This window comes from Rhipicephalus microplus, chromosome 7 (genome assembly GCF_043290135.1).
Source record: "Rhipicephalus microplus isolate Deutch F79 chromosome 7, USDA_Rmic, whole genome shotgun sequence".
NCBI lineage: Eukaryota > Metazoa > Arthropoda > Arachnida > Ixodida > Ixodidae > Rhipicephalus > Rhipicephalus microplus.
Genome location: NC_134706.1, coordinates 79,663,079 through 79,677,546, shown reverse-complemented (window position 1 = coordinate 79,677,546; position 14,468 = coordinate 79,663,079). Strand labels below are relative to the sequence as shown.

General features: G+C 45.5%; 1 protein-coding gene across 1 annotated transcript in view; it reads right to left on the bottom strand.

Moving 5' to 3' along the window:
- Cht7 (chitinase 7) overlaps positions 1-14,468 on the bottom strand; it is a 193,397-nt gene that overhangs the window by 35,399 nt on the left and 143,530 nt on the right. The window contains exon 3 of the mRNA XM_037431352.2: positions 839-1,114. Within this exon, the coding sequence (XP_037287249.2) occupies positions 839-1,114 (276 nt within the window). The remainder of the gene's footprint in view (positions 1-838; positions 1,115-14,468) is intronic.

The window sequence follows — 14,468 nt, the reverse complement described above, 5'->3', positions numbered from 1 at the left end:
TGTCTGCGTTGGCTCGCGCAGTCTCTTAGCATGACAAAAAAGAAGACATGCATTGTTTACCTTGTTTTTGTGATTGATTTACGCTGTTTTTCAGACGGCGTTCAGACACGGAAACTTTGCCAAGACGTAAAGGTGAAATAGCGACATGGTGGCATCACGCATAAGTGCATACTGACATTTAAGATTAGTGAGGTAGGCAGAGTTTGGCCCTGAGCAGGAAGTATTTTATCCTGTTGACTAAGCTGCTCATCGCAAGGGGAATGCGTGTCGAACGTCACGAAGCTAGAAGTGAGGGTTATGTGATGGTCGGGATATCAAGAATGTTTCGTAGAATGTCTATTGTATGCCTTCTCAATGGCCCTTCTAACGCTTAGTCCGACCAGGCTTTTGCGTCCAAGTTCGACGTCGTTTACACTTTCATGTCACGGTGTCTCAACTGGAGAGACAAAGTACATTTAGATTTTGTCCAATGGTGGCGCCGGCGTCTGCACTCATGCTACGAACGCGCAATTACTCTCCTCTCCTACTTTACCCCTCTCACCTCGCAAAGCCGACGCAGGGAGCGTCTGCTAACCTAAGTAGCTCCCCCTCTCATCTAGCATTCTTCCCCGCGGCTCTAGGTGGTGTTGCTACTACACCACCACTGTGCATGCGCGTCCCCTCCTCCGCTTATTCCCGCCTACACTTTCCCCCTCTCTTCTCGCAACGCCAACGCAGGCAGCGTTTGCTGACGAGTTTCTTGAATTAAAAAAAGGTTGCCATGTACATATGTGGATGTTGCTGGCAAAGGTTCTATAAAAAGTCATTGAACAGCCACCCTGCAGCACCTGGTACTCACCGACGGCGAGAAGGACCTTGAGGTTAGGGTTCTTCTTCTTGAGGTCGATGACCCTCTCGTAGAGGCCCTTCTTTCCATTCTTGGTGTCGTCGTTTGCATCGAAGCTGGACAGCTTGTGCTTTTTCATCCACCCGAACGCGTAGATGATGTGCGTGCACAGCGTCGGGTCAATGTCCTCGGGCAAGAACTTGCCGTCGCCCTGGCGATACTGCGCCCAGTTGGTGAAGTAGCACACGATCTTCTTACCCGTGTTGCCACCACTCGGTGCAGAGGGGCCTGCAAGACAAATAGTGGTGTTAGCAAAACAATTATCATTGTGTAACTTTCATCATAAACATGGTGACAGACGCATCTTCCATTGAAGCCTACATCCAAAGGCGTGCCTGCACTGGCTTCTCCGTGTGAGGCGTAGGGTGGGGGAGGGAGCGCGTTTAACTACCGGACCGCCTCCTCCCCTCCCCCGAATTTGCCAAGCCTGAATGAAAGAAAACCTTGAAATGCAAACAAAAGTTAAAAATAAGAAATAGTGTGATTCTGGGTGTCGATGCTTCCAGAAGGTTCCCAGGCATTCTGGGGGTCAAATTAGCAAGAACATCTAGAATTACAACATCAAAGGTCGTCCGCTGCAGTTCTCTTCAAAGACACGGTACCCTAAAACCTCTGCTTTCACTGACGACGAGACAGGTCAAAATGAGTGAAAGTATCTTAACCCAATCCCGTTCCGCTTTTGCACACTTCTATGTCCGTATGCCTATTTTGATCGTGTCTTTTAACACCAGCTTCGTGTCCATCGGTGGCACGCGCATCAGCAATCAAAATTAAACGTGAAAAACACTTCTGTCTGGTGCAGAGACCAGGCCAACTTTCCCGGATTCAAGGTCATGAAACAGAACTTAAACAAGCGAGTTTCTGGATGCATGCCCCCGGTTCAGGGAACCTTGTACTTTCAGCCACGTAACATAGTGATGCGAGTTGAACCACTTAAACTTATCCAGCTTTTTTTTTTGCTGTTGTTGTTTATTAAGATTCCAAAACGTGGCAGTGTGAAGCTTTGCTCTTCAGTGAGGTCAAAGCACTGTAGATCGCAGTGCTGGTCTGGATTAAATCAATATCACAGCCACGGTTTCACACCTTACCACATCTGCAGTTACATTGTCAACGTAAGTTTTCATAGTTGGCTTTTATCAAGCACCAGTCAAACACGCTGGTATTTTACAGGCTCTGTTTAGCTTATGCCCACTGGATGTAGTGCAAATCACTTCTTTACTTATTATCGAGAGCATAATATTGCAAATTTAGGAGCTATACCATTCTCGCCAAAGAGAAATATATCTTGAATTGTAGCGTTGTCAAGCGCCTTAATCACAATGTCAAAAAATAGATTTAAATATGTTTCCCGACACCAAGTCACACCTCTAATAAGTTTCTTAAGGTCACACGGTCGTCATCGTCAATGTTTCCTACGCGCAGTGTGACTGCGGCTACAGTTTTATCCCAGTATTCATGCGTCATGCGCTCAATCCATATCTTCTCCCACACAGCGAACTATACGACACATCTACGTTTTATTTCAACTTCGTATCGCGACCCAATTAGAAATTCAAGTACGCAGTCCCCCAATGTCTGGGCACTGCGGATGAGGTCACGTCTCTTGCAAACGGAAATAGAACTCACGTCTCGCATATAGGCTGATCAAGCACGATCCGCGCGTGCCTTGTCGTTACCCAGTTACATACTTATCGCGCTCTGCGACCATCGGTGCAAATAGGTGCGCCTCGATCGCTGCGCCTTAGGTGGCTGGAAGCTAGCAATACCAGCGGTGGAATACGAAGCCGAGTTCGTTGCAAGTCATAGCAGCGAGCATCGATTACCAAAGCATCTGGCAATCGACGCAGACGACTCACGCGGCGCCCTCATCGAGGTCGGCACCGCTGCGACCAGGCTGCAGGTGCGTGCCGAATTAATTCACGGGCCGACCGCTGCGCGCACGGTGCAGCAGAAAGTGCGTATACGCCGTCTCGCGGAAAGATGGACACGAATGCTAACGGAGCCTAAAGCAAGCGATGTATGTACAAGCGGGGTCGTATCAGAGACAGACGCACAGGGTGATAAATGCTGTGTTATTTCGATTGCCGTGGTGCATGCGCTGCTGTGTGTGTGTTCCTTCAGGTATTGTTTAATTCAGCGCCAATTTGACACTTATGTGGACAGCGTGCGCATCGTTTGTGGTATTTTTTTTCTCGTTGACTATAGCATATGTGCGAATTGGTATATGACTCATTGATTGATATGTGGGGGATAACGTCCCAAAACCACCATATGATTATGATGGATGCCGTAGGGGAGGGCTCCGGAAATTTCGACCAGCTGGGGTTCTTTAACGTGCACCCAACTCTGATCGCACGGGCCTACAACATTACCGCCTCCAACGAAAATGCAGCCGCCGCAGCGGGGATTCGATCCCGTGACCTGCGGGTCAGCAGCTGAGTACCTTAGCCACTAGACCACCACGGTGGGGCGAATTGGTATATATCCCAGGAATAATTAAGCTACTGTATTTCACGAGCCAAAAGAATGATACCATTTCTGGGCTCGTAAAGGAAGTTAGGAGACACTTAGCAGGGATTTTCGCCCCCTTGAATTTGTTAAGGTTCACCTAAATCTGAGTACACAGGCGTTTTAGCGTTGCTCTTTCGCCTGAGTGTGGGCTAGGTTGCCGAGAATTGAAGCCACATTCACTGTGCCCAACAGCATGAGTTCCTCACCCTTACGATACCAAGATAAGCGTTGTTCAGCGACAGTTGCATGAAGTAGAGTTCGTGTAACTATCTGTGCGCTGCACCTAACTCACTGGATTCACCAATTCAGCTTTGAATAAAACTGCTTTCGAGAATTCGTCGCATTCCTTTCAGGCGCGTGTTTACGCCCACCAAGTCTATAGACATTCATCAAAGCAGGTAGTTAGTGTAACCTGGTGCGTGGCCTATTGTAACAGCACCAAATACTCGCGGCGCGCGTGTTAATAGGCTGAAGAAAATCTGTATAGCGAAGTGTTGTAGATCCTATGCTCATTCAAAAACACTGTATTCCTACACTACGATGACGACCGGTGCATTTCATATAAGCTTGAGCGGTGATATTTGGCTAACTTCTAGACGCTTCCACTCATTCATATAACATGAGGCGTGGTAGGTGAGCGTATCGCCTTTGAGTTTTATGCAGAATCTCACAACCATGCCGGCAGCGAACTATGTCTGGGGTGTCCATACACCTTCCGCAGTGATAAAAACGCAAAACCACTCAGATTTAGGGGAAAATTACACAATTCATGGTGACGAACGCTATTACCCCAAGCCCGTCTTGGCATTTGCAATAGCCGCGCCGTTGCTCTAGCACGTAATACCCAACGATTTTAGTTATTCCGGCAAGAACTTCTACTGGAGAGCATCAAGCGTGCGTGCAGCAACTTTGTGAATAACGTGGCTGTTTCATTTAATTCGTGTCTTTTTTTTTTTTTTTGCCGAAAGGGTCAGGTTAAACACGTTTGTCACTTGACGAAAATCAGCACTACTCATACGAGGGATGCAAAGAGGCCATACGTGTGACGCATCATAGAACATGGAGCATAAAAATGTTTTCCGCAGTTCAATACGAAATATGGATGAATAAAAACATGGTGCTCAAACTTTATTATATGAGCACAGTTTCTTACTACCGTCATGACGAAGTACAGTTTGAAGTGTAGATGAACGATAAATACAATATATATGTAGCATGAACAGCAACTTACACAGAAACTGTAGAATCCCTGAATGGTTCCCTCGCTGTCAACATTAATGAGTATGATTCAAAACACTCTTCAAAATGGAATGCATAATAAAGGGACATATCCGTTGTGCTTAAACCCCCTTTTTATTGATTTTTCATAATATTATGACAGATCTTTAAGCCGGTTTCAAGTCGAACATAATAGATCTCATTGTATTTCGTTCTAATCTTGTGAGGTCTTTTTGTGTTCGTTTTCTCTTAATGCCTCGGGCTTGGGTATTCGTAGTGGCGGATTCGGACTGCACTCACGCAAGTTGTGTCACCACCCATAAGCTATGCTACGTAACATTTAAGCGCGGTAACTCGTTTTCCGTTTGATTGTGCTCCTCAGCACTGCGTGTAAGAACAAATGCATACCCCCTTGCCTCTAAGATGCATAAATCAAACTCTCTATGTATTCGTTTATTCTCTACTAGTGACTAAATATTAAAACTTTTTATATACACCACGAGAACTACCGTCGATTTGATTTGAGGCCCAATCAGAATAAACTAATTCAGTGTTAGAAAGGTAATGATAATGCGTTCAAGAAAGCTACACTTCCATTAATTTTGATTCACAGTTCAGGCACTCCGTCGAGCGAATATTGAAAGTGACTGCGCTTTGAATTCTGCATGTTTTGATGCCTGTGCAAACTCACTCTTCTCCGAAATACACCAGCAGTCAGCTAATTTATATGCCATACAGCAAGCAGAAATGCACGAAAGCAAAGAACAAGATATCCATACACTATTTTTTAAACAAGCAATAAGAAAGGCGAGATCATTCACAACATAGAGGATATCCCATAGGGTTAGGCTTAACTACATGCAACGCCGACACAAGATGACCCACATCTACCCAACGGGGTTGCCTGCCAATCTTCTTCTGGCACCTCTCTTCCTTTTTTTTTTCCTGCTGCGGTTTTCGAAAGGCTGGCTCAACGCACACACGTCGTCACATCCACGCTTACTTATTTCTTATCGTCCCTCTCCCTCATACCACAGCACATTTTCACTCTTTCCCCGTCTGAGCTGTTCTTTCCGTGCCAGTAACGGTTTACACAGACGACTTCCAACTTGAATTTAGTGTTGATGGCGAAGACGACGACGATTCGGAAGTGCATCTACCCCATTGGCGCACGCGCACCGTTTTGTCCTTATACTACACAAGCAGCAGCAATGCAGCATATTCTATGCCCACTCTCTTCCCTGTCAATTTCCCCACACGCTGCAGCAACTCTCATTTCTATAGCCCTCCATGTCTCGGACGCGTTGACGCAATAGCGGCCCGGCTAAGGCGGCCGTGCCACGGAGGTGACGTGAGGACACACTTACGCAACTACCGCGCAGGCCACCCACCTATACAAACACACCCGGTCGCCATCATCTTGGCTAATTGGATGCGTCGTGTTCTTTCTGTTAGAAGCGAGCGGTTGACAGACTCGCCGCTAAGAAACTGAGGACCGGATACTTTTCTTTTCTTGCTTCGATTCTTCGGGTGGTGTCCCATCTGGTCAAAGAGGACCCGACATTCTCCGGCCACGTCCACGTGATGTGGAAGTAACGCGTTCGCTCAAGGGTCTCGCTGCAGTATACACAAGAGAGCGGCGGTCTTTTGTCCCCACGACCGTTGAGTGGCACGAAACCTTTGAGAACCACGGTAAGGTCGAGCGTGGCGCTTTTGTAGGTGATGGGTGGTCGTCGGCGTTAGCCGGCAGTGTCGACACACGTTCTTAGTGTACTAAGGAAATGGCAAGGAAACCTTATAATTTCAGCAGCGTGAGTAGAAGAACATGAAAAGATGTAGTGTATAAATGCACGTTTGGTGTCAGAAAGAAAAAAATAGAGGAAACTGTTTTTTTTCTGCCATGTACGTGAGCTTTTTTTTTTTGCTTTCTTCGTTCGTCTTCTGCACGTGGTGTCAGATGGTCAGCTTCGGCGTTAGAACGAAGACGAAGACGAGTGATTGATGCCGTGTGTAATTTCATTATAAATACTCAACGAGTGCAATTTTAACTTGGTATTTAAAATTCTTCGTCATTTCGTGAGGTTAAAACTTAAGTTTCTAAATTATTCCCGTTAGGTTATTACGGCAGTCTGGAATACAGGCTCAAAAGCAGATTACTTGTAGTTATAAAGTGAATATTTTTCGTATATTTGCCGTTTCATTGCTTTATTTTTGGTTTTAAATTTTACAACTTACCTAAAATAATATTTACCAGTCTCTACGTTGCATTCTTGGCCAATCCCCCGAAAGTGGGTACGTGCCATTTGTCTAGGATAACAAAGCAAAGCAAAGCAAACATGCTTCCATCGGACACAGCCCAATGAAACCGGCGGGGGGATGTGCTGATGACTACTCCGATGACGCAAAGGAAATGTATTCACGAGGGCGTGGCAAGCCATAAATACGAGGTGGCCAAAAATAAAATACGTTATATATAGACGAAAAAGCGTTACGTAAAGCCTATTCTGTCGAAACGTACCATGGTATGATAGCTTACAACTCCTCTTCGAGAAGTAAAAATAGTGCTTTAAATACGATAGTCTTTCTTGGGCTACTTCGAAGCGAAAATTTCGGTCTGTCTGTCTGTACATTTGTCTGTTTGTCCGTCTTAACGATACTTCAAATGGTCAACGCCATTCGCAGCACCCACCAATATTGCTCAAGTTTCAGCGTCCATACTTGTGACTGCCAATTATTGCATTTATTGCGCACAACTGAGGCACCATACCAACACGTCAATATTTTGTACGTGTATCTTTATACTAGAGGAGGCACGCATAAGTAATTCTAAGGATCTTAGCGTTAATCACGCTGCGCTGACAGTGCAACGCGATGCTGAAAAAGGCAAGTGGTTCCAACGCTTTGCTAAAACGACACGGTGGTGGCACCTGTCCGTCGCTTTGCGTTCTACACCTTATCGTCTCCGAGACAAGCACGCATCTTTCCTTGCAGGCGCGCACGCCTTCCTTCGTTTTCGAAGATAACTGCAAGATAGCGCTCGTGTCTAACTTGCCTCGATGCGCTCGTTGGCCTTTGCTGCGCGAATCGAGACTCCCTAACGCAGTGCTTCCAGAATACAATTCACCAATTTTTTCGCGCAGAACATCAAATAAACGTTTTGTTCGCTCTATCCACACGCAAGACTGTCGTCTTTTGACGACAATTGCAGTGAAACATGCTGATACAGAGCCATTTTTTTTTTCTTTGAAGAGTGGCATGCCGAATACTAAAACAATTGCGAAGATGCATCGCCGCTAACGGCCCCACGTCTTGTATTTGTCCATTCTGAAAGAGCATGATAATTCATAATCCTCAACATGCCGAATTCGCAGTATACCTCAAGCACTGACTTTGGACCATATTTACAGGTAATATGTAAATATTATATGGCTGATACAACACAGGCGTACTCATGTGCCAAATTGATCATGGTATGTGTGGTCGTCCCAAAACCACCATATGATTATGAGAGACGCCGTAGTGAAGGGCTCCGGAAATTTTCACCGCCTGGTGTTCTTTAACGTGCACCCAAATCTGAGCACACGGGCCTACATGCGCTAGAACTACAATACGTTTATCTCAAAGAGAAGTCGTCGTGGCAGGTTATGCAAACGAACAAAAAAGAGGTCAGAAACAGTGCAATACTTCCGAAATCATGGCCTCCGTTCGCAAGAAGTGCTGCGTTGTAGCCGGCTGTGAGGAAGGTTGCTATAGGACTAACATTATCGCAGGTGCCGGAACAATAGTAAATAAAAATTGGGAAATGTTCTGCTTCGTGTAACCGATCAGTGTAAGCGTTCTTGTTCAGAAAGGTGTCCCATATACTCGAAACGCTCATACTATAAAACGTTTGTCATTCTTTTCAATACATCCTCCATTAGGGAAGATAGTCGACCAAAGCTTAAAATCTTATTAGTGAATTTTTTTGTGCGAATTGCTCCCTAGAATAACACACGATCAGGTTAACGTAGAAAAAAAACCGTCCCTCTTTTATGGTGAACAATTAAGAAAAACACCAGATATTGGGGGATCCTTGAGCTTCGCCTGTAAGAGTGCACCACGATAGCGATATTGTGTATCTAGTGCATACTTCAAAGGCTTAGTGCATAAGTTTTATTGTATGATGTCACTCGAAACACTTACATCGTGGATTACTACAATGTATTCTATAAAGTTTAAAGTGGATTGTGTCAGTGAGGCTATCGGATATAGCTGCATTCTGTGTAATGGGTCACATGCTTTAAACAGCGGGCAATTATGCGCGTGACATCTTTTCAAACTTGCAATCCACCCGGAACCTGGCCTTTGGGGAATAGTAGCAGTAACGTGCGTGCCTTTCGTAGTGGGTGGCTGGCTTTAAACCATGAAGTCATTATAATCATCCCGATTGGCAGCGGATTGCAATGCAGACTTGTACCTTTTATTATTACTGCAGTATTACATCTTACATAGGGACGTGCGTATAAAAGACGAGTATGTTTTCAAAACATGGCAGTTACTATCACTGCATTTCCAAGCAGCTGTAGTTATATTCCTAGTGGAGCTTGTGGACAAGCAGCCTTGTAGTAGAACAGCTTTTCGCCACGCAAATGACCCTTGGATTGATCCTCACTCGGATCCGGAAGTTATTTGTATATTTTGAGATTTTTTTTTGGTCACGCACACGATGATGATTTTTCTGCCAGCAAAATACAGGTGAAAATTGTGTCGGTCAGTTCTCGATGCAGTTTACAAGAAAAAGTAAAGCAGGCAAGCATGGTCATTAATTCAAAGTTTAGGAATCCTTCTGCCTCTCACTTCCACCAGTAAACACGGATATGTGCGTTAACTCTATGTGTAAAACTAAAACTTTAATCAAGTCATTTTCTAATCCACACTGACTCCACCGTGATCCGTGTGACGCAACAAGGTATCACGCGTTCGACCACCGCCACTTTAGCGGCGAAAATAAAGTGGGTGTACAACTTCCTCCATTCCACTCTACACACCCTGTCAGCTGGAGATAACTCTATTTCCGACGATGCCCGGAAAGAAGAAATGCGAAGCGTTCCTGTTCCGCAGTCACTTCCGCGAGTCGGTCACGACGACGGCTGCAGCTCCATTTCGGTTTGCTTTCTTGTTCTTTGAGATATAATTTTTTAGGTATGTATACTCTCTTATCGTTAATATTTGTTTTTATCTATTCCTCTGAAAATTGTTTCTGGAACTAGATTGTAGGAAATGGTTAAGGTATCGGCATCTGTTGGATCCAGTCTACGTGGTAAAGGTGTGCTTGCAAGCTGCAGTTCTTTTTTATTCAAACAGTTATACATTTACAGCCAGAAAACTGAAATGAAGGTGCAATGGGCGTACGCCATAAACAACCCCTGCGATACACTTAATGAGTGGTTTATTCGTAGTGTTCAATAATGAGGAGTCATGCGCGCGGCTTTTTTTATTAGCGGTTTCCAATACTTCTGTCCCTTCACCGTGTAATTCACTTCATCCGTCCTACGATTTATTTTGCGGTTTACGTCTACACTCCTACAACGTATCGCCAGAATTTTTTCGGCTACTTTGCTTTATATGTGGGAGTTCAAGTAACTCGGGCTCTCTATTCATGAAATTGATCATACGCTAAAAATATCAGTAAATTAATGAGTCAACCAGCTGTGTTACAGCAGTGTCGATAATAAATTCCAGCCAATCCCAGCGTAGACTCACGGACTAGAAGCAATGTCAACTCGAGCACTCTGTTTTCAACAGCCTAATTCTACGATCTACTCTATAAAGTCATTCACTGAGTGGAAAAGTCCGCTCGATGGCCTGGATGTTTCGATAAGAGTGGTTTTTAATAACTTTTAGCTGCAGCATGGCCTGACGTACTACTCTCTCCCCTTCTTTTGTTCTTTCTTCTATTTTTCTTTCCTTGTATGTGTCCCTCTTTCTTTCACTTTTTCTTCTTACTTTCTTTTTCTTTGTATTTTTCATTGTTTTACTTGTCTTTCTTTCTCCCTATCTGTCTTTTTTTCACTTTCTCTCTCTTGTTTTCTTTCTTTAAATATATGATCCGCAGTGTGTAATGTAGAGTTTCTCAAAATTAACTAGAGGCCACTCTGGCGCTGCGATCGTTCAGAGACAATGGAATGATGGGTAATACACACATTTGCCTAGTGTTCGTACTTGCGGACGGTGAATCGTACTTGCGGCTTCGTTTATTCCTGTGTTTCAATTTTGTTTTGAAAGAAAGATTCAACCCTTTTGAACTTCGTGACCCAATTTGGAAAGGTAATTTGAAAACAATAGGGCGGTGAAGTGTAATTTCTGAACATTTGCTGATTTATGTTTCGTGACGGGAGGAGAAGGAGGAGGAGGAAAAAACCTTTATTGATGCTGGCTGTGCCTGATAGCCCTTATCCCCACCGGGCTGGTTGACATCCCTAGTCCGGGACGTCATTAGTCGAGGCCACCACCCGAGCCCGCTGGACTAGAGTTCGCTGTTCCTCTAGTGTAAAGCTATTGAGTAGGGTCGTCTCCCAGTCCTCTTTGGTGGGGTTGGGAAAGGGGGTTAATTTTGGGTTCATTTGGCACGCCCAGACCATATGGTAAGTGTTGGCCACTTCCCCACAGTACTGGCACTGCCCACTTGTTTTTGGGTCGTAATGTTTTAGTATGGCTGGACAGAGCAGCGTATTTGTCTGTAGGTGCCGCAGGATGCGCTCCTCCGTTTTCGAGGTTTCGTGAGAAAACAGCTTTAAGCCACATGAAACACACACGGAGCCAAAAGCAGGCCAGAAGTACGAAGTTTCGACCAATGTGTGTACTACCCATCATTCCCATGCTCACTGAAGCGCCGTGCGTTGCAGCTCCCATAGACACAAGCGAAAGAGTTCCCTATAGTGTATATTGGGAAACTCTATGGTGTAATGATCCGCGCAATATTTTCCTTTCTGATACCGTGAATTGAACCACCATGCTCGGGCTCAGTAGCGCAACACTCCAAGTTATATCGTATTTAAGTTCCCTATGCTTCAAGTGCTACAAACAATCACTAGTCGTGCGTTTTCGAAACGCCTTTTCCCCGGACCAATATCTATACAACAATAAAATGTTATATGACAACGTCAAAAAAACAGCGGCCTTCGTAAAAACTCACACTCGCTAACAAAAAACAGCTGATCTTTTGCAAGAAGATGTTTGAAAAAAAAACAATAATATTTGAAAAATGGGGCATACAAACTGGCACGTAACCAGTGCCTTTTTGACGGCTGCATTGTTGAAGGGCCGTCGACAACGGATAGTTCCGCGTACGACGAACCGAATACGTTAAGGTGGATGCTGGCGCCATGGAGAACATAGTACCTCGCACTGGACGGCTTTAAGCTCTCCCATAGTAGAGTACCTAGTAGTCTAAATCGTTACCCCCTTTTTTTCTAAACACACATATTGACTCGCTTTCCCAGAGAGCACGAGCCCACCTTCGCGGCCAGTCTCTCCAGCCAGTCGCATATAGGTTCTAAAACGGGCACTTGGTTTGTTTGCGCAACTAAATCTAGCAGCATGTAGTACAGCGTCTAGGGAAAAGATACACAGTGGCCTGGATTTGTCGATGGCGCGCATGCAGGCGTGCCCGACTTCGAAGTGTGGCGCGTCTGTCTCGTGCCCAAGTGACATCGCCGATCGAGCTTTCCTCCGTGACTTCCCAACGTGGCACCACCCAGATGGCTGTCGTGCTGCTGCTGATCGTGCACGCTCACTTTGCCCACGCTAAGGCGACATCAAGTCCTAAACGAAGAAAAAACAAGCACAGTGTGCGTCTGCGTGCCTGTACGTCATTTTGCTCTTGAATGCTACGGTAGCGGTTTGTTGAAACAGTGGCTGCCTTCTGAAAAGAAACTGACTGGTAGCAAACTTCCATGGCCGTTGCACACAGACGGCGTTCTGATTTTATCGGCCGATATTGGTGTCACCGTGACAGTGCGTGACCTTTTCCCTTCTGAGATTTTCGGCCAAAAATGTGGCACGAAAACACCAACTCTTTTGTTTACGTATTTAATTCTACGTTTATGAAATCACTATAAAAACTACGATAAGGCGCCATTCAAAGGATACAAGCAAAATATTGTTTTTAAAGTACGCAGTTGATTGGCTTCGTTGCGTTTGTGCCTTGTAATGTGCCTTAACCTTTGTAGTCTTGAGTGCCAAAAATTTGTCTCAAATTGAAAACATTATGCCCAGTGACAAGGGAGCACACGAATATGGCCTTAGACGCGCAATAGGACGTTGGTTTCTCTTTATCGGCATCCACTGCCGAGACGTTGAGACGTAGTCGCCGTCCGAATTCGGTATTTTAGAAAAAAAAAAAAGATGTTCTACTCTGAGTAGTCGCTGCTGGACTCGCAGCAGAAATGAACCTCTTGATTCCACAAAACGCCAGCAAACAAGCGTTTTTTTTTTCTTTCTTTTCTGATATGAACTGCTCGCGGTACACTCGCGTTGCTGGCACGCGGATAAAACGTCGTTTTCTAAATTTAGTTAGCAGACTACAGTACTTTCTTCGTTGATGCTTCCTCTGAATGCGTTTTTTAGGGGTGGAGCTCCTGAGGGTGTGGGTCTGTCTATCCTCCGATGGTGTATGTTGCCACCGGTGGCACATACCCGAAAGAGCAGTCCTTAGAATATCCGCTGGGTGGCGGCACTTGTATATGATGAATACATGAAGAAAAGATGTTAGATGGCTGTACTTGGAGTGTTCACTAGATAGACGTACGGATGGACAGCCGTACGAACGTAAAGATGGACGGATGGACTGACGGACGCACAGACAGAGGGGTGGACGCACGGAGGGATAAATGGGTGGACAGACTGGCAGAAAGAGGGATGGCCGCACGAGCAGACGCATGAACGGACGGACGGACAGGCGGAAGAACGGACGTACGGATGGACGCATGGAGAGACACACGGAAGGACAGATGCACTGATGGTCACACGGATGGACGGACACACAGATGGACGCACGGATGGACGCATGGACGGACATAAGCAAGAACGAGTGGGCGGTCGAAAGCACGGACGGGCTGACGAACGCTTCGCCCCACCAATCACAATTCACTCCGTGGATATGCTGTGATTTTTTTATTGTGCCCTCCAGTCAAGCCAAACAGAAAACAACTGAATGAACCACGGTAGATGAACTGCGGCGCCTCCAATACGCTTGCTTTACGGCCAGTCGAGTTTAGCCTGCTTGCGGTAGAAGCAGTACAAACCATGTGCACGACTACAGCTCATCTTCGGTAGAAAAACGGTCAGAGCCGACGTTTGCTTGTCAAGCGAGGAATGTCGTAATTTCTGTTGCTGTTTGGTGCAGTTTTTTTGTTGGGGCTGGGCGTGTACCTTATTTCGTATGTATGTTTGTTTTTTTAGCCATTTCTTCCAGTCTGCTAAACCTCGAGGCATGAAAATGAAATCCAAGCGGTGGGAGAGATAGGTAGTAGTACATGTGTTTTACACATCTGACCCACATGGCAATCGGTACTACTGGATGTTACTTCAAATTTCCTATCCCTTCTAGACACGACATCAACGTGAAGGCTACTTAAATGTGCTGGTATAACTATTATCAAATATATTTGAAGGCGGTGATATCTTATCTTCTTGATCCCATCTTGGCACACCACTACAGTGTGTGTTCGTGTGTATGAGAGTGTGCGTATGTGTGTGCATCTGTCTGTCTGTCTGTCTGTCTGTCCGTCCGTCCATCCGTCCGTCCGTCCGTCCGTCTGTCTGTCTGTCTGTCTGTCCGTCCATCCGTCCATCCGTCCGTCTGTCTGTCTGT